Source organism: Salmo salar, chromosome 06, assembly GCF_965601325.2.
Source record: "Salmo salar chromosome 06, fSalSal1, whole genome shotgun sequence".
In the NCBI taxonomy this organism is placed as follows: domain Eukaryota; kingdom Metazoa; phylum Chordata; class Actinopteri; order Salmoniformes; family Salmonidae; genus Salmo; species Salmo salar.
Window position 1 is genome coordinate 4,987,219 of NC_138296.1, and position 19,982 is coordinate 5,007,200.

The 19,982-nt window shown below is 46.8% G+C and overlaps 1 protein-coding gene across 2 annotated transcripts; it reads left to right on the top strand.

Moving 5' to 3' along the window:
• Positions 1–464: 464 nt before the first annotated feature.
• On the top strand, positions 465–19,879 carry LOC106606205 (cAMP-dependent protein kinase type I-alpha regulatory subunit). 2 transcript variants are annotated; one of them, XM_014202342.3, is made up of 11 exons: positions 465–586; positions 2,093–2,286; positions 6,819–7,028; positions 7,324–7,415; positions 7,530–7,591; positions 7,750–7,796; positions 8,395–8,553; positions 8,862–8,922; positions 9,318–9,439; positions 10,185–10,266; positions 10,621–19,879. In XM_014202342.3, the coding sequence occupies exons 2-11, from the start codon at positions 2,113–2,115 to the stop codon at positions 10,791–10,793; spliced, it is 1,182 nt and encodes a 393-aa protein (XP_014057817.2). In that variant the 5' UTR covers positions 465–586; positions 2,093–2,112; the 3' UTR covers positions 10,794–19,879. The 2 variants fall into 2 exon arrangements, with proteins under 2 accessions (XP_014057817.2, XP_014057819.2); XM_014202344.3 differs by having other exon boundaries at positions 6,819–6,986.
• The last annotated feature ends 103 nt before the right edge of the window (positions 19,880–19,982 follow it).

Here is a 19,982-nt window from a genome sequence, read left to right on the forward strand (position 1 = left end):
TGACGGAATAAGACTTTTCCTCAACAGTACACCTGTAGTAGTTTGACGGAATAATTATTTTCCTCAACAGTACACCTGTAGTAGTTTGACGGAATAAGACTTTCTCTCAACAGTAGACCTGTAGTAGTTTGATTGAACAAGGAACATGTTGACACCTGTTTTCTGGTTTAAATCTATCACAAATGTTGTAAATATTTAGTGAGCATATTGTTTGAAGATCAGACACACTAGATTATTTCTGAAAGCATGCATGAAGAAATCATATTTATTCGGTTTGTTCTGATACTGAATACGTTTTTTATCTATTGAGATTACAGCAAGAATTCTACCTATAATGGTAAGCCTATGTAAAAACTCAACTTCTCAAGGGACAAGAGAGACAAGTCTATTTGGATATTCTTGCTGCCCCTCCAAAAAAAGGCCTTGCCCTTTAAGGTAGTTAAGGTTACGTATATACCAGAACGAGGCAGAGATTGGTCCAAACCTGATTCCGGTAGGGCAGCCGTCCAACTAAGGACCGAGGGGGAAAAACAGGGACGAAGAACTGTCAGTTTCCGAAATAAAGACAGCATTTCAATCTGGTTTGGTAAGCGGTTTGTCTTAATTTTGTGCTAAATCATCGCGATGTATGTGTTGGAGCGCTGCATGTATGAGGATATTGCTTTTTTATAACCTGTATGTATCTCGCCGTCTTCCCGTTTGTTATGCTAACGCAAATTGGCTAACGTTACTAGCAAGATAGCTAGGTTTCCAAGATGGCTGTTTTGATGAAAATACCTCTGCGGGCCTTTTAGCTAACGTTAATCGTTTTCAGAATTTCTCAGAATATTAATTCCCTGTGCTTTCCAAACAGTTATTAAAAATAAATGCATTATTACTGAATATTAAGCAAGGGTCCGCTGCGAGCTACAGACGAATGGTTGCCTGCACTCGAAAGACACAGCTAACTACCATTAGCTAGCTAGCATTTCACTTTGGTGTTTGTGACAGTAGTTTTGTCGTACGGTGCAAGTTACTCAGTAGTTAGGTAGCTTGCCAACACTCCAGTTTACATTATCTATGTAGCTAGTTGCCTCTTTGTTTGCCCTTGTATGTGATCAATTTAATTTTCATAATTGACAGTCCCAAATTGATTAATTTATGGGGATTATGGACATCTCTCTCCAAGTTGCAATATCTTCATATATTGTCAATGTTTAACTCTCATTTTCAGTATACAGTAGGGTACACACACAGACCATAAATCAGGTTATGAAAAATTCCGTCGCACCCTGGTGTCACATGCCTGTCTGCTGCTGTCATGGTTTTGTAGCGTTTTCCCTCTCTAACGAACGTTAGCTATATAGGGAGAGTTGGCGAATGTGTCGATATAGACTGGTTCTGGTTGCCACATAATGCATTGCAATGTCCGTTGAATGCTAGTGAGAGTTTAGTCCGTTGGTTCAGCGGTGTGGTCTACTGCTATCCTGACATTTTGAGTTGGGATGATACAATGGAGCTTTGTGTCAAGTCTTTGTCTCTCCCCCCTTTTTCTTTCTCTCTGTGGAAAAATAAATACATTTGGGTTGTATTTACAATGGTGTTTGTTCTTCACTGGTTGCCTTTTTCTTGTGGTAACAGGTCACAAATCTTGCTACTGTAGTATTTCACCCAATAGATATGGCAGTTTATCCACCCTCTCTCCCCCCACCCCCCTCGCTCTCCCCCCTCTCTTATTCTCTCTCAAAACGCCCACCCTTGCTCTTAACCAATAATGTTTTGTCCTCTCTCCCCACTTTTCACACCCTTGTTAAGTTTTCCTCCCTCCCTCACTCTGTTTATCATTATGCTCTCTTTTTTTTCTCTACACCCTCATGTTCTCTTCTCACTGTCCTCTGTTTCTACTTCTCTCTATAAAACACTACCCCCTCTCTCCTGCTACACCGGCTTTTCTGTTTCTCTCTTTCTGTTTATAAAACACAACCCCCTCTCTCCTGCTACACTGGCTTTTCTGTTACTCTCTTTCTGTTTATAAAACACTACCCCCTCTCTCCTGCTACACCTGTCTCCCCGTGCATGTGTTTTCTCTGTGTTTATCTGTCTGTGTCCCCAGGTCAATAGGTTGTGAGTGTGATGGCGTCGGGCAGTACGAGCAGTGAGGAGGAGAGGAGTCTGAGGGAGTGTGAGCTGTATGTGCAGAAACATAACATTCAACAGCTGCTGAAGGACTGCATCGTACAGCTATGTACCTCCCGGCCAGACAGACCCATGGCCTTCCTCAGAGAGTACTTCGAGAGGCTGGAGAAGGTGAGTCTGGGTGGGCAGGGTCCTGTGTGTGTGTGTGTGTGCTGATATTTGTAAACAAAGGCAAGTATCCATCTCAGTGGACAGAAAAGTCCAATCCTACTCTGCTCTAATGGTATACAGTAATAAAACTCTATTATATTCTGTGTTCCCCACTAGAAGGGTATACAGTAATAGAGCTCTATTCTACTCTCTGTGTTCCCACTAGAAGGGTATACAGTAATAGAGCTATATTCTACTCTGTTCCCCACTAGAAGGGTATACAGTAATAGAGCTCTATTCTACTCTCTGTGTTCCCACTAGAAGGGTATACAGTAATAGAGCTCTATTCTACTCTGTTCCCCACTAGAAGGGTATACAGTAATTGAGCTCTATTCTACTCTCTGTGTTCCCACTAGAAGGGTATACAGTAATAGAGCTCTATTCTACTCTGTTCCCCACTAGAAGGGTATACAGTAATTGAGCTCTATTCTACTCTGTGTTCCCACTAGAAGGGTATACAGTAATAGAGCTCTATTCTACTCTGTTCCCCACTAGAAGGGTATACAGTAATAGAGCTCTATTCTACTCTCTGTGTTCCCACTAGAAGGGTATACAGTAATAGAGCTCTATTCTACTCTGTTCCCCACTAGAAGGGTATACAGTAATAGAGCTCTATTCTACTCTCTGTGTTCCCACTAGAAGGGTATACAGTAATAGAGCTCTATTCTACTGTGTTCCCACTAGAAGGGTATACAGTAATAGAGCTCTATTCTACTCTCTGTGTTCCCACTAGAAGGGTATACAGTAATAGAGCTCTATTCTACTCTGTTCCCCACTAGAAGGGTATACAGTAATAGAGCTCTATTCTACTCTCTGTGTTCCCACTAGAAGGGTATACAGTAATAGAGCTCTATTCTACTCTGTTCCCCACTAGAAGGGTATACAGTAATTGAGCTCTATTCTACTCTCTGTGTTCCCACTAGAAGGGTATACAGTAATAGAGCTCTATTCTACTCTGTTCCCCACTAGAAGGGTATACAGTAATAGAGCTCTATTCTACTCTGTTCCCCACTAGAAGGGTATACAGTAATAGAGCTCTATTCTACTCTGTTCCCCACTAGAAGGGTATACAGTAATAGAGCTCTATTCTACTGTGTTCCCCACTAGAAGGGTATACAGTAACAGAGCTCTATTCTACAGTTCCCCACTAGAAGGGTATACAGTAATAGAGCTCTATTCTACTCTGTTCCCCACTAGAAGGGTATACAGTAATAGAGCTCTATTCTACTCTGTTCCCCACTAGAAGGGTATACAGTAATTGAGCTCTATTCTACTGTGTTCCCACTAGAAGGGTATACAGTAATTGAGCTCTATTCTACTCTCTGTGTTCCCCACTAGAAGGGTATACAGTAATAGAGCTCTATTCTACTGTGTTCCCACTAGAAGGGTATACAGTAATTGAGCTCTATTCTACTCTCTGTGTTCCCCACTAGAAGGGTATACAGTAATAGAGCTCTATTCTACTCTGTTCCCCACTAGAAGGGTATACAGTAATAGAGCTCTATTCTACTCTGTTCCCCACTAGAAGGGTATACAGTAATAGAGCTCTATTCTACTCTCTGTGTTCCCACTAGAAGGTTATACAGTAATAGAGCTCTATTCTACTGTGTTCCCACTAGAAGGGTATACAGTAATAGAGCTCTATTCTACTCTCTGTATTCCCACTAGAAGGGTATACAGTAATTGAGCTCTATTCTACTCTCTGTGTTCCCACTAGAAGGGTATACAGTAATTGAGCTCTATTCTACTGTGTTCCCCACTAGAAGGGTATACAGTAATAGAGCTCTATTCTACTCTGTTCCCCACTAGAAGGGTATACAGTAATAGAGCTCTATTCTACTCTGTTCCCCACTAGAAGGTAAATACTGCTATATTCTATACTGTTCTACAACTACAGTGTATTCAGACCCCTTGACTATTTCCACATTTTGTTACGTTACAGCCTTATTCTAATATGGATTAATTATCAATCTACACACAATACCCCGTAATGGCATCACAATACCCCGTAATGAAAAGGCAAAAACAGGTTTTTCGATTTTTTTTTTTGTTGTTGCAAATGTATAAAAAACAGAAATACCTTATTTACATAAGTATTCAGACTCTTTGCTATGAGACTTGAAATTGAGCTCAGGTGCATCCTCTTTCTGTTGATTATCCTTGAGATGTTTCTACAACTTGATTGGAGAAAATGTAGTAAAATTAAATTGATTGGACATGATTTGGAAAGGCACACACCTGTCTATATAAGTCCCACAGTTGACAGTGCATGTCAGAGCAAAAACCAAGCCATGAGGTTGAAGGAATTGTCCATAGAGCTCGAAGACAGGATTGTGTTGAGGCACAAAGGGTACCAAAAAATGTCTGCAGCATTGAAGGTCCCCAAGAGCACAGTGGCCTCCATCATTATTAAATGGAAGAAGTTTGGAACCACCAAGACTCTTCCTAGAGCTGGCCGCCCGGCCAAACTGAGCAATCGGGGGAGAAGGGCCTTGGTCAGGGAGGTGACCAAGAAGTCACCTCCCTGAGTTCCTCTGTGTAGATAGGAGAACCTTCCAGAAGGGCAAACCAATCAGGCCTTTCTGGTAGAGTGGCCAGATGGAAGCCACTCCTCAGTAAAAAGCACATGACAGCCCACTTGGAGTTTGCCAAAAGGCACCTAAAGGCATGTCAGACCATGAGAAACAAGATTGTCTGGTCTGATGAAACCAAGATTGAACTCTTTGGCCTGAATGCCAAGTGTCACGTCTGGAGGAAACCTGGCACCATCCCTACAGTGAAGCATGGTGGTGGCAGCATCATTCTGTGGGGATGCTTTTCAGCTGCAGTGACTGGGAGACCAGTCAGGATCGAGGGGAAAGCTGAACGGAGCAAAGTACAGAGATCCTTGATGGAAACCTGCTCCAGAGCACTCAGGACCTCAGACTGAGGCGAAGGTTCACCTTCCAACAGGACAACGACCCTAAACACACAGCCAAGACAACGCAGGGGTGGATTCGGGACAAGTCTCTGAATGTCCTTGAGTGGCCCAGCGAGAGCCCGGACTAGACCCTGATTTAACATCTTTGGAGATACCTGAAAATAGCTGTGCAGCGACGCTCCTCATCCAACCTGGCAGAGATTGAGCATAGATTGAGAGGATCTGCAGAGAGTCAGGGGGTCTGAATACTTTCTGAATGCACTGTATCAGGGCTCTACACTGACCTTTTTTACAAGGAGCACGTGTGCACCTAAGTTGGAAAAATTTCGGCGCACACAAGGAAATTTAGGAGCACAATGAAACATTGGAGGTAATAACAGTCCTAGAATCCTTCATTTTTCTAGGTGCGCAGGTGCTCCTAAATAAGGGAGGGAGAGATGCTGCTCTTGCTTTTCACAAAAGTGGAGCTTTACGTCTGTAGCTTGTTGTTGGCCAATCATAAGTCATCAAAGCGCCAATAGACTATGGTCATAGAGCCTCGCTCTGTGTGGGGCAAAAGTTAGGAGATATTTACTCAACGGAAGACTGAATTAAAAGTTAAAGGAGAAAGATGGGCTACAACGACCAAGAGCCAACAGGCAGGCTGCTACTTCATATTCTGAATGGAGTTGTTGTTTGTAAATGTAGGATGAGAAGGCACACGCAGCCTCAGTTAGCCTAGCTAGCTGAACTAGCTTCTCCCAGGTTTGATGCAGTCAAGACGGGTACTACATAATCCTAGTTGATGATAAATAACCTATCTATGGCAGCTATTGGTCTACTATAGCTCAAGTCAGCCTGGTTTTTATGCTGTCTCTTGTCTCTCCCTCCCTCCCCCTGCTAGAGCGACACCTCTCCCTGCTAGAGCGACACCTCTCCCTCCCCCTGCTAGAGCGACACCTCTCCCTCCCCCTGCTAGAGCGACGCCTCTCCCTCCCCCTGCTAGAGCGACGCCTCTCCCTCCCCCTGCTAGAGCGACGCCTCTCCCTCCCCCTGCTAGAGCGACGCCTCTCCCTCCCCCTGCTAGAGCGACGCCTCTCCCTCCCCCTGCTAGAGCGACGCCTCTCCCTCCCCCTGCTAGAGCGACGCCTCTCCCTCCCCCTGCTAGAGCGACACCTCTCCCTCCCCCTGCTAGAGCGACGCCTCTCCCTCCCCCTGCTAGAGCGACGCCTCTCCCTCCCCCTGCTAGAGCGACGCCTCTCCCTCCCCCTGCTAGAGCGACGCCTCTCCCTCCCCCTGCTAGAGCGACGCCTCTCCCTCCCCCTGCTAGAGCGACGCCTCTCGTGCTTTATCAACTCCGGTCAATAAAGAAACTTAAAAAATGTCTGTTCAGCTGCTTCCCTCACTCGGATCGGACCGGCTCTGCATCTGACCAGGTCTATAGGGAACGTGTCTAGTTGTTTTCGGGTCCGTTCAGTACGGACCTCTGTATTAGTATCTATGTATATCGGGTCTGGGTGGGTAAGCCCCAGGTCCATTCTGGACCGTGAAGATCTGTTCTATTCTACTATAACTGACCCCCCCCCCCCACCAGGAGGAGGCTAAGCAGAACCTACAGCAGCAGAAGTCCAACTCTCGCTCTGACTCCCGCGAGGATGAGGTGTCTCCTCCCATGAATCCCGTGGTGAAGGGGCGGCGGCGGCGCGGTGCCATCAGCGCCGAGGTCTACACAGAGGAAGACGCCGCCTCCTATGTCAGAAAGGTCAGGGGGGGTCAGCCCTCAGCCAATCACGCATCGCTACAGGTGCACCTGACCCTACAGTTATTACTACCTACTTCTTCTAGGCTACTTCCTGATCATCCACCATTTTCCACAAGTGTCACCTTGCACATTACCCATCCTGCATTTAAAAGCATAGGATTGGGGTAAGCATTGGCTTTACTGTGGTAAAGTCCATGCAGATAAAGTGTGGGAGTGTACATTTCAGGAGAAGGGTGGAGAATCGGGCCTCAGCCACTACTTCAATCTTATCAATATAATCTAACGACTGAAGGCAGTTTGCTTGTGATCAATGAAGCTGTACCTTCTGCCTCTGCAGGTTATTCCTAAAGACTACAAAACGATGGCCGCCCTGGCTAAAGCCATTGAGAAGAACGTGCTGTTTGCCCACCTGGACGACAACGAGAGAAGGTACAGCTGTTCACGGATTGTGTGTTAAACAATAGTGTACTACTGGTGCTGTGAAATGAAAGTATGATATAATGTTGATCCAGTCATTGTGTCCACCACCTCCACTCTTCACAGTGACATCTTTGACGCCATGTTTTCTGTTACCTACATCGCCGGGGAAACGGTCATTCAGCAAGGTACGCCATTTTACCTTTCTACTTTGACATGAAGTCATGGAAGTTTTTAATGGCCACGTGGCCTGTCCAGGAAGATCTCCTGGCTGTAGTTTCAACATGATTACATGACCATCATTACTGCTGGATCAGAATGTCTCACAGCTGTTGTTTCCCACTAGGTGACGAGGGAGATAACTTCTACGTCATTGACCAGGGAGAGATGGATGTACGTCCCTGTTTTCTGTCTGCACGCTAGGTCAACTGTTGTGTACAGTAGGGAAGACGGACTACCTGTCTATGGTGGTAGATAGGTAGTCTGTACACAACATACCTATGGTCTATAGTGGTAGATGGGTAGTCTGTACACAACATACCTATGGTCTATGGTGGTAGATAGGTAGTCTGTACACAACATACCTATGGTCTATAGTGGTAGATGGGTAGTCTGTACACAACATACCTATGCTCTATAGTGGTAGATAGGTAGTCTGTACACAACATACCTATGGTCTATAGTGGTAGATGGGTAGTCTGTACACAACATACCTATGGTCTATGGTGGTAGATAGGTAGTCTGTACACAACATACCTATGGTCTATGGTGGTAGATGGGTAGTCTGTACACAACATACCTATGGTCTATAGTGGTAGATGGGTAGTCTGTACACAACATACCTATGGTCTATAGTGGTACATCTGTTTGTTAAAAATACATTATATTGTAAGACAAATACTGACAAAGTTCATACTGTAGGGAAAGCTATTTCCAATGGTGAGGTTGTTGCTCTCTCCCTCCCTCTTGCCCCTCTCTCTCGCTCTCACAGGTGTATGTGAACAATGAGTGGGTGACCAATATTGGGGAGGGGGGCAGCTTTGGCGAGCTAGCCCTGATCTATGGGACCCCCAGGGCCGCCACGGTCCGAGCCAAGAGCAACGTCAAACTGTGGGGCATCGATAGAGACAGTTACAGGAGGATACTCATGGTGAGGCTGGCTGACTGGCAGAATGGGTTCATTCACCTCTAGATATCATTTCATATACAATGTTATAAGGTGTTATTTTCCCTGCCAGCAACATTATTGGGAGACGTTGGTTTGAACAAATCGTCTCTATATATTTCCTGTTTACTGAGCTTCCACACGGTGTCAGTTCAGCCATTCAGAGGTCTCTAACAATGGTAGGAATTCCAGATGTCTGGGGCTGAATCTCAACACAGTTAGTACACATTTGGGTGTTATTATGGGACGTAACATGCTCTGTCTCTGTTTCTCTGTCGCTCTGTGTCTTTCAGGGAAGCACTTTGAGAAAGCGTAAGATGTATGAGGAATTCCTCAGCAAGGTGTCAATTTTAGGTGAGGAGTCACACATTCTACACATGACTACTCCGACCAGCAAGCTGTTCAAAGAGTCGGAACAGTCTAACGACATGCTACCTACCTACCTATTTGGTCTAGGTGGCCATGTATGGAATCAAGTTGCTACAAACAAACCCAGCCTGTGATCTTTCCTGTCATTCCCCCTCTGCTGTGTTGTTGAGTGGTGCTGTGAGGTGGTGCTGTGTGGCGCCACCCTGTGGCCAGTGTGTGTAGCAACATCTGCCAGGCTGACTTTAGTGTGTGTCTGTGGTCCTCTACAGAGTCTCTGGACAAGTGGGAGAGGCTGACTTTAGTGTGTGTGCTGTGGTCCTCTACAGAGTCTCTGGACAAGTGGGAGAGGCTGACTTTAGTGTGTGTCTGGTCCTCTACAGAGTCTCTGGACAAGTGGGAGAGGCTGACGGTAGCTGATGCTCTGGAGACCGTTCAGTTTGAGGACGGACAGGAGATCGTGGTTCAGGGTGAACCTGGAGATGAGTTCTTCATCATCCTGGAGGTAGGATTTTCTCTGCAATATGCTGTCTGTCTTTTTGGATTTTATTTAACCTTTATTTAACTAGACAAGTCAGTTAAGAACAAATTCTTATTTACAATGACAGCCTACACCGGCCAAACCCGGACGACGCTGGGCCAATTGTGCACCGCCCTATGGGACTTCCAATCAAGGCCGGTTGTGATACAGCCCGGAATGGAACCAGGGTCTGTAGTGACTCCTCTAGCACTGAGATGCAGGGCCTTAGACCGCTGCCGCCCCTCGGAAGCCAGTTAGTTTCCTTGAAAATAGAGGTGTAGGTTTACTTTTCACTTCCTGTATCGTTAGACCAGAGAGGAAGCACCCTTGAATATCTCATGGGAAATATGTTATGCCAACCTTTTCTTTTGTGTTTTATTTCTAAATGCTGTCTTTCAACTTGTAGACTTTTGTTTGCCGTGCTAAGAGCTTGGGATCTCTGTCTCTCTCTGTCTCTCTCTGTCTCTCTCTGTCTCTGTCTCTCTCTGTCTTTCTCGTCTCTGTCTCTCTCTGTCTCTCTCTGTCTCTCTCTGTCTCTCTCTGTCTCTCTCTGTCTCTCTCTGTCTCTCTCTGTCTTTCTCGTCTCTGTCTCTCTCTCAGGGAAACGGCATCAACAAGGTATCACCATATTTTAACCTCAACTTTGGCCTGTGTTGTGCCCTCTCACCCTCACAGGTCTTCTGGGTTATGTGCTTTTTGTTCCTGAGTTTCTCTTCCTGTGTGTGTTCAGGGTTCAGCGGCTGTGCTCCAGAGACGGTCAGAGAATGAAGAGTTTGTGGAGGTGGGCAGACTGGGGCCCTCGGACTATTTTGGTGAGTGGACTGACTGGACTACCTAGCCTGGTCCCAGATCAGTGGTCTCCTACGATAGCCTGGTCCCAGATCAGTGGTCTCCTACGATAGCCTGGTCCCACCCCCCGACCTCCCAGTCCGGTCTCCTACGATAGCCTGGTCCCAGATCAGTGGTCTCCTACGATACCGCCCTCCGGTCCCACGACCTCCAGCGGTCAGTGTGTGGCATGTGACAGGGAGTTTGCGTGATGGCACCAACAGGCCTGATGGTAATGATGTGGTGCTGTGTGGGTGTGGATCATTGTTCGTCTTGTTCCTCCCTTCTCTTCCAGTGTTGTTGTTTGTAATAGTTGTCCTCTTCTCCGTCTGTCCCAGGTGAGATCGCCCTGTTGATGAACCGTCCCCGTGCTGCGACCGTGGTCTCCCGCGGCCCTCTGAAGTGTGTGAAGCTGGACCGCCCGCGGTTCGAACGCGTTCTGGGGCCCTGCTCAGACATCCTGAAGAGGAACATTCAGCAGTACAACAGCTTTGTCTCTCTCTCCGTCTGAGTCCCTCCATTCTTCTATCGCTCTATCCCTCCACTCCTTCGCCCTCTGGCTCCCCCCCCCCCCCCGGCTCATCCCTCCTTCCTTAACAACGGGTTCCACCAATGATCTGTTTATTTTCTTCATGTTTCTATGTTTCTAACCCTCCACCCGGGGCTCCAGATCACTTGGCTGGGACTTTGTTGTTGTTCTGGTGTTATTGTATTTACTATGAACCCAGATTCATTTGATTTGACACGTATGCAATGAACTCTGTTGGAGGGCACAATATTTCTGTAGTATTTTAATGTCAACTATGAAGACAGGATGAGTTGTCTCTGTAGTGTTCAGACGGTAACAGGTTAGAGAGGGTCTGTTCAGACCCAGGGTTCCAATAGAATTACAATGTGGTTCCATTAGGGTTAGTTCCATTACTGTTCACCCAGTGTTCTCTCTGACACCGGGTCAAAACTAAGGCCTTGTAATGTGTGGACTAGACACACCATGAGTCTGTCCTGGTTAGCATCCAGAAGACCTTGTAATGTGTGGACTAGACACACCATGAGTCTGTCCTGGTTAGCATCCAGAAGACCTTGTAATGTGTGGACTAGACACACCATGAGTCTGTCCTGGTTAGGGTCCAGAAGACCTTGTAATGTGTGGACTAGACACACCATGAGTCTGTCCTGGTTAGGGTCCAGAAGACCTTGTAATGTGTGGACTAGACACACCATGAGTCTGTCCTGGTTAGCATCCAGAAGACCTTGTAATGTGTGGACTAGACACACCATGAGTCTGTCCTGGTTAGGGTCCAGAAGACCTTGTAATGTGTGGACTAGACACACCATGAGTCTGTCCTGGTTAGGGTCCAGAAGACCTTGTAATGTGTGGACTAGACACACCATGAGTCTGTCCTGGTTAGGGTCCAGAAGACCTTGTAATGTGTGGACTAGACACACCATGAGTCTGTCCTGGTTAGAGCCCAGAAGACCTTGTAATGTGTGGACTAGACACACCATGAGTCTGTCCTGGTTAGGGTCCAGAAGACCTTGTAATGTGTGGACTAGACACACCATGAGTCTGTCCTGGTTAGCGTCCAGAAGACCTTGTAATGTGTGGACTAGACACACCATGAGTCTGTCCTGGTTAGGGTCCAGAAGACCTTGTAATGTGTGGACTAGACACACCATGAGTCTGTCCTGGTTAGGGTCCAGAAGACCTTGTAATGTGTGGACTAGACACACCATGAGTCTGTCCTGGTTAGGGTCCAGAAGACCTTGTAATGTGTGGACTAGACACACCATGAGTCTGTCCTGGTTAGCATCCAGAAGACCTTGTAATGTGTGGACTAGACACACCATGAGTCTGTCCTGGTTAGGGTCCAGAAGACCTTGTAATGTGTGGACTAGACACACCATGACTCTGTCCTGGTTAGGGTCCAGAAGACCTTGTAATGTGTGGACTAGACACACCATGAGTCTGTCCTGGTTAGCATCCAGAAGACCTTGTAATGTGTGGACTAGACACACCATGAGTCTGTCCTGGTTAGGGTCCAGAAGACCTTGTAATGTGTGGACTAGACACACCATGAGTCTGTCCTGGTTAGCATCCAGAAGACCTTGTAATGTGTGGACTAGACACACCATGAGTCTGTCCTGGTTAGCATCCAGAAGACCTTGTAATGTGTGGACTAGACACACCATGAGTCTGTCCTGGTTAGGGTCCAGAAGACCTTGTAATGTGTGGACTAGACACACCATGAGTCTGTCCTGGTTAGGGTCCAGAAGACCTTGTAATGTGTGGACTAGACACACCATGAGTCTGTCCTGGTTAGCATCCAGAAGACCTTGTAATGTGTGGACTAGACACACCATGAGTCTGTCCTGGTTAGCATCCAGAAGACCTTGTAATGTGTGGACTAGGCACACCATGAGTCTGTCCTGGTTAGGGTCCAGAAGACCTTGTAATGTGTGGACTAGACACACCATGAGTCTGTCCTGGTTAGGGTCCAGAAGACCTTGTAATGTGTGGACTAGACACACCATGAGTCTGTCCTGGTTAGGGTCCAGAAGACCTTGTAATGTGTGGACTAGACACACCATGAGTCTGTCCTGGTTAGGGTCCAGAAGACCTTGTAATGTGTGGACTAGACACACCATGAGTCTGTCCTGGTTAGGGTCCAGAAGACCTTGTAATGTGTGGACTAGACACACCATGAGTCTGTCCTGGTTAGGGTCCAGAAGACCTTGTAATGTGTGGACTAGACACACCATGAGTCTGTCCTGGTTAGGGTCCAGAAGACCTTGTAATGTGTGGACTAGACACACCATGAGTCTGCTTACAATGGACATCACCCAGGGGCCATGATGTCATAAAGAAATGTTCCTTTGTGACTTGAAAGGAAGAGAGAAGGTTTGAATTGGAACTGCAAATGTGTCATGACATTAAGGATATTGTGTCATGACATTAAGGATATTGTGTCATGACATTAAGGATATTGTGTCATGATATTCCTAATCTCTGGGACAAGTCTAAAGTGACTTGGGAGGGAGGGGGGGGGGGACAATCTTGAGAGAAATGTTGTTTTGAATAGATATCCACCAAAGGCTGATCTGTGTTGTTATACTTAACTTTTTCTAGTTGTTTTCTGGAATGTTCTTTGAGGGTACTAAGAAGCTGTGGTTTCTACACCATGAGGTTGATGTTGAGGGTCCAGTGGTGCGACTGCTCTCTCCCTATTGGAAGTTTTTCTATCTCTCTCTACCCCCCTTTCTCTCTCTTTCCCATCTTGTCCCCCCCCCCCCCCCCCCGTTGTTGGGATAGATCTTATACGTGTCATTGTGTCTGGGTGTGTTAAAATGCTCCCTTCAGGAAAGGGAAAACAACTTGTAGTTGGTCACAGAAAGCAGATCTGGGCAGAACATCAAGTTACTCTGACCAGGGTCAAGTTGATCAGTCTGAAGGGATGTTCAGTATTTCACTTTGTGCTACATGTGTCCATTTAGCTTCTAAATAAGAGGTTTTATAACAGGTGATGGCTGTGAGGAAAACATGTTACAACTCAACGTTAATTCAACCTCTCTAGTTGAATGAAGAATGTGGAGCGTTCTGATATCAACCCTGGTGGGTTTAATAGTAGTGTTTCATCCCGTGGATGGTACATGTCCAGTGTCATACCTAGTGGTGTTTAGGAAGCTATCGTTTTCAAATGTTTTTCACACGGGAGGTCTGTTTCTGAAAACGGCTGTTTTTCACCCCCTCATTGAAGTGTTAGTTTATAACGAGGGTTCAGTCTTGTAACTATCTTTGAGAAGTGCCTGGTTGCGTTCTATCCACACTCTCTTAGAATTAACAATTAGAACCAAAAGGATTCCGGTTCCATACCATCGTGGAGGCGAGTCTTTTCAATGTTTGGGGTCTAACATTTATCTAACCATTTTAGTTTGAACCGTTTTTGTTGTCTTTTGAAAAACCCATGTTTGTTCTAATCCCAACTACAGTATATTGTTGTCAACTGGACATTTGCCATTTTAGAATTTTGCTGAATATTTTGTAACGTGCTATATAGTATACCGTTAGCGTAAGACTCCCTTCCCTCTCTCCAGCCTAACGCTATCCCTTCCCTCTCTCCAGCCTAACGCTATCCCTTCCCTCTCTCCAGCCTAACGCTATCCCTTCCCTCTCTCCAGCCTAACGCTATCCCTTCCCTCTCTCCAGCCTAACGCTATCCCTTCCCTCTCTCCAGCCTAACGCTATCCCTTCCCTCTCTCCAGCCTAACGCTATCCCTTCCCTCTCTCCAGCCTAACGCTATCCCTTCCCTCTCTCCAGCCTAACGCTATCCCTTCCCTCTCTCCAGCCTAACGCTATCCCTTCCCTCTCTCCAGCCTAACGCTATCCCTTCCCTCTCTCCAGCCTAACGCTATCCCTTCCCTCTCTCCAGCCTAACGCTATCCCTTCCCTCTCTCCAGCCTAACGCTATCCCTTCCCTCTCTCCAGCCTAACGCTATCCCTTCCCTCTCTCCAGCCTAACGCTATCCCTTCCCTCTCTCCAGCCTAACGCTATCCCTTCCCTCTCTCCAGCCTAACGCTATCCCTTCCCTCTCTCCAGCCTAACGCTATCCCTTCCCTCTCTCCAGCCTAACGCTATCCCTTCCCTCTCTCCAGCCTAACGCTATCCCTTCCCTCTCTCCAGCCTAACGCTATCCCTTCCCTCTCTCCAGCCTAACGCTATCCCTTCCCTCTCTCCAGCCTAACGCTATCCCTTCCCTCTCTCCAGCCTAACGCTATCCCTTCCCTCTCTCCAGCCTAACGCTATCCCTTCCCTCTCTCCAGCCTAACGCTATCCCTTCCCTCTCTCCAGCCTAACGCTATCCCTTCCCTCTCTCCAGCCTAACGCTATCCCTTCCCTCTCTCCAGCCTAACGCTATCCAAAGTGTTACTGCTGTTATTTTCATGGAAATTATAAAGGAATCCATCAAAACTGTGATGTATAGAGATTTGGATACAAATCCTTCATGTATAGACTAGTCCTCTGAAAGTAACTGTTGAATCAATCTGTTGTTATGGACGTGTGTGTGTGCTCCAAATGGAACCCTATTCCTTATATAGTGCACTGCCTTTGACTAAGTAGTGCACTATATAGGCAATAGGGGTGGCATTTTGGAGGCATGCAATGTTGCGTTTTATTTCCACCATGGTGTGTTGTCCTGGATAAAACGTTTCCAACTGAACTAGTATCAGGCTGGAATGGACATGGCCTTGCTACATCTCATGGTTGATCGATTTATGGTGTTTTTACATTTTTACTGTTCAACTGTCCTTGGTGTATTGTGTGAATAAATTAGATCTTTTTTATTTGTCAGGCTGTGTGCGTGTCTGAAATGCCACTCTGTTTCCTATATATAAAGCCCCATAGGCTCTGGTCAAAAGTAGTGCACTATATAGGGTGTCATTGGGCTCTGGTCAAAGTAGTGCACTTTATAGGGAATTGGGTGCCTTTTCAGACACACACACAGTGTATCTAGTTGATGCCCTGCACCCAATGTTGAAATAATGTTAGTTGATAGTTTTCTATGTTCTCTCATGGAGGCCAGAGTAAAATGAAGTAGTAAGCTATTCTAGGCTACTGCTTGTTGTATAACTTGCCTACTGAAGTGGTTGATAGCCCTCATGAATCCCTAGTGCATCTCATGGGGGAAGTCCAGCAGTGGGGGAGGACTTGGAGGAATCTAGAACTCTAGCAGTGGGAGGACTTGGAGGAATCTAGAACTCTAGCAGTGGGAGGACTTGGAGGAATCTAGAACTCTAGCAGTGGGAGGACTTGGAGGAATCTAGAACTCTAGCAGTGGGAGGACTTCGGGGGGGAATCTAGAACTCTAGCAGTGGGAGGACTTGGAGGGAATCTAGAACTCTAGCAGTGGGAGGACTTGGGGGGAATCTAGAACTCTAGCAGTGGGAGGACTTCGGGGGGAATCTAGAACTCTAGCAGTGGGAGGACTTGGAGGAATCTAGAACTCTAGCAGTGGGAGGACTTGGAGGAATCTAGAACTCTAGCAGTGGGAGGACTTGGGGGAATCTAGAACTCTAGCAGTGGGAGGACTTGGGGGGAATCTAGAACTCTAGCAGTGGGAGGACTTGGGGGGAATCTAGAACTCTAGCAGTGGGAGGACTTGGGGGGAATCTAGAACTCTAGCAGTGGGAGGACTTGGGGGAATCTAGAACTCTAGCAGTGGGAGGACTTGGGGGAATCTAGAACTCTAGCAGTGGGAGGACTTGGGGGGAATCTAGAACTCTAGCAGTGGGAGGACTTGGGGGGAATCTAGAACTCTAGCAGTGGGAGGACTTGGGGGGAATCTAGAACTCTAGCAGTGGGAGGACTTCGGGGGGAATCTAGAACTCTAGCAGTGGGAGGACTTGGGGGGAATCTAGAACTCTAGCAGTGGGAGGACTTCGGGGGGAATCTAGAACTCTAGCAGTGGGAGGACTTGGAGGAATCTAGAACTCTAGCAGTGGGAGGACTTCGGGGGGGAATCTAGAACTCTAGCAGTGGGAGGACTTGGGGGGAATCTAGAACTCTAGCAGTGGGAGGACTTGGGGGGAATCTAGAACTCTAGCAGTGGGAGGACTTGGAGGAATCTAGAACTCTAGCAGTGGGAGGACTTGGGGGGAATCTAGAACTCTAGCAGTGGGAGGACTTGGGGGGGAATCTAGAACTCTAGCAGTGGGAGGACTTGGGGGAATCTAGAACTCTAGCAGTGGGAGGACTTGGGGGGAATCTAGAACTCTAGCAGTGGGAGGACTTCGGGGGGGAATCTAGAACTCTAGCAGTGGGAGGACTTGGAGGAATCTAGAACTCTAGCAGTGGGAGGACTTGGAGGAATCTAGAACTCTAGCAGTGGGAGGACTTGGAGGAATCTAGAACTCTAGCAGTGGGAGGACTTGGAGGAATCTAGAACTCTAGCAGTGGGAGGACTTCGGGGGGGAATCTAGAACTCTAGCAGTGGGAGGACTTGGGGGGAATCTAGAACTCTAGCAGTGGGAGGACTTGGGGGGAATCTAGAACTCTAGCAGTGGGAGGACTTGGGGGGAATCTAGAACTCTAGCAGTGGGAGGACTTGGGGGGAATCTAGAACTCTAGCAGTGGGAGGACTTGGGGGGAATCTAGAACTCTAGCAGTGGGAGGACTTGGGGGGAATCTAGAACTCTAGCAGTGGGAGGACTTGGGGGGAATCTAGAACTCTAGCAGTGGGAGGACTTGGGAGGAATCTAGAACTCTAGCAGTGGGAGGACTTGGGGGAATCTAGAACTCTAGCAGTGGGAGGACTTGGGGGGAATCTAGAACTCTAGCAGTGGGAGGACTTGGGGGGAATCTAGAACTCTAGCAGTGGGAGGACTTGGGGGGAATCTAGAACTCTAGCAGTGGGAGGACTTGGGGGGAATCTAGAACTCTAGCAGTGGGAGGACTTGGGGGGAATCTAGAACTCTAGCAGTGGGAGGACTTGGGGGGAATCTAGAACTCTAGCAGTGGGAGGACTTGGGAGGAATCTAGAACTCTAGCAGTGGGAGGACTTGGGGGAATCTAGAACTCTAGCAGTGGGAGGACTTGGGGGGAATCTAGAACTCTAGCAGTGGGAGGACTTGGGGGGAATCTAGAACTCTAGCAGTGGGAGGACTTGGGGGGAATCTAGAACTCTAGCAGTGGGAGGACTTGGGGGTAATCTAGAATGGGTGGCTATTGTCATTTCTTTCTCACATACAGATTTGATGTTCCAATCAGAGAGTCAAACACCTTTCTATCCCTTTTATATTTAGCGGTTTGTGTCTCATTCCATGTTTTTAATTTATTTATAGGTCATTCATTCACTCTAACAACTAGGGTTGCAAAATTCTGGTTAATTTCCTGGTTGGAGTTCTGGGAGAACTTGGGAAAGTTAGCATCATTCTGAAACCTTATTAAGTACAGTGTTCTGTCTATAGATGAACAGTCAGTGAGGTGTTTCTGACACACAACAATCACCATTATAGCTTGACCAGGGTCTGTGTGCAACACTGCCACTGTAAGTACAATAACTGTAAGGTGCAGTATGTACGAGAATTCAAACAGTCCGAGATGTTCACTATAGTTTTGCCTTAGGTCATGTGATCAGGGCTTATAGAACAGAGGTCCACAGCTCAGGTTTTCATTTGTCCCTGGCACTACATTGATTAAGTAATATCATTGATTGGATAGTGCACACACACACCTGGTGGCCCAGGTCAAAATTAGTCTGTGATTTAAAGTTAGACTCTGTGAAATGATGTTGCCATGAGCAACAACGTAAGATACTAAGATGAGCGAGATGCAACACTTCTCTCTCACACAGTCACACACAGTATCTGTGCATGTACATGTGTTCACTACAGAGTGGTAGCCAGGGCACCAAAACAGTAGACAAGTTGAGCTTCGTGCTTCAACGCTCTTAGTTGTGGAAATTGACCCACTGTGCTGTTTACTGTCTACATCTACGCCATATCGCTGAGGCCACCTTTAAAAGGTTAGTAAGTAAAGCAGCAAACACTGCAGATTCCCCCAGGACCACAGCTGTGTACCCCTGGTTTAGAGAAATATCATGTGTCCCAAATCAACCCCGAGCCCCTATTCCTACATCCTACCCTTTGGGCACTATTGCAGAACTGAGAGGATTGGATGGGTATCAGCAATATAATAATGAAACTCTTATAGTGCTGTTATTACATAAAGAATCTCAAAGTGCTTTAAAGCAACACACAAAAAGACTAGCGATTTAGAAAAATACATCGTTCATCAGATGGAAGTTCATGAGAGGGTCGGGAAGTTCATGGCTTGAGTGGTCATCGGAGGGAGGCTGTCAGAGGGGAAGGGTGAGGATGGTCATCGGAGGGAGGCTGTCAGAGGGGAAGGCTGAGGATGGTCTGGAGCAAGTCCAGGGTCAGACGGGCAGCACGGTGTCATCAAGGTGGCTCACAACTCCACCTATCCTATCAGAGGGCACAGTGGAGCTGTTACCATATGGCTTGTACCTAACCAATCCTTTCCTATCTAGAGTAGGGGTCAAGGTTTTTGGTTTAGGATTGGGCCTACTCTGTTTAGTGCTCCCATTCTTCGGCTACGTCCCAATTCTCTTCCTTGCTCACATAGTGTCCACTTGGCTTGCACACTCCCTGTCGTAGATTTAAAAGCATGGGATTGGTATAAGCATTGGCTGGAGGGAGGAGGGAAGTTTCCAGCATTGCTAAGTCCATGCATAAAAAAGTGTGCAAGTCCACATTTCAGGAGAGGAAAAAGGGTGGTGATTTGGGTCGTGGCCTTCAAGCTCTCATTGACGTTTGACAAGGCCTGCGGGATGCATCCCAAATGGAACCTTTTTCCTTTTATAGTGCACTACTTTAGAGCCCTGGTCAGGAATAGGGTGTCTGTTTAGGGAAGAGGAAGAGGTCTATGTAGGGAATAGGGTGGCCAGAGGACCATTTTATTATGATGATGATTATGACTGTACAAGGTTTGCTTTACTGTTTGTGCTCAGTTATAATCCTTTTGGTTTAGGTTGTCCTAATGGCAGGTCAAGCAATAAAACAAATACATTCTTACAAAGTGTGTCACCTGTGGTTATTGATGATTTGTTTGAGGTGTCTCTCTCTCTCTCTGTGTATGTCCATTCTGATGCCCTTCATCACCATAACTCTGCACATACTCA

Excerpts from the sequence above, each read along its gene's own strand:
- LOC106606205 (XM_014202342.3), top strand. The coding sequence starts at position 2,113 with ATGGCGTCGGGCAGTACGAGCAGTGAGGAGGAGAGGAGTCTGAGGGAG. Across the intron at positions 7,797-8,394 it reads TTGACCAGGGAGAGATGGAT|GTGTATGTGAACAATGAGTG; the intron begins GTACGTCCCTGT and ends TCGCTCTCACAG. Across the intron at positions 10,267-10,620 it reads GGGGCCCTCGGACTATTTTG|GTGAGATCGCCCTGTTGATG; the intron begins GTGAGTGGACTG and ends CGTCTGTCCCAG.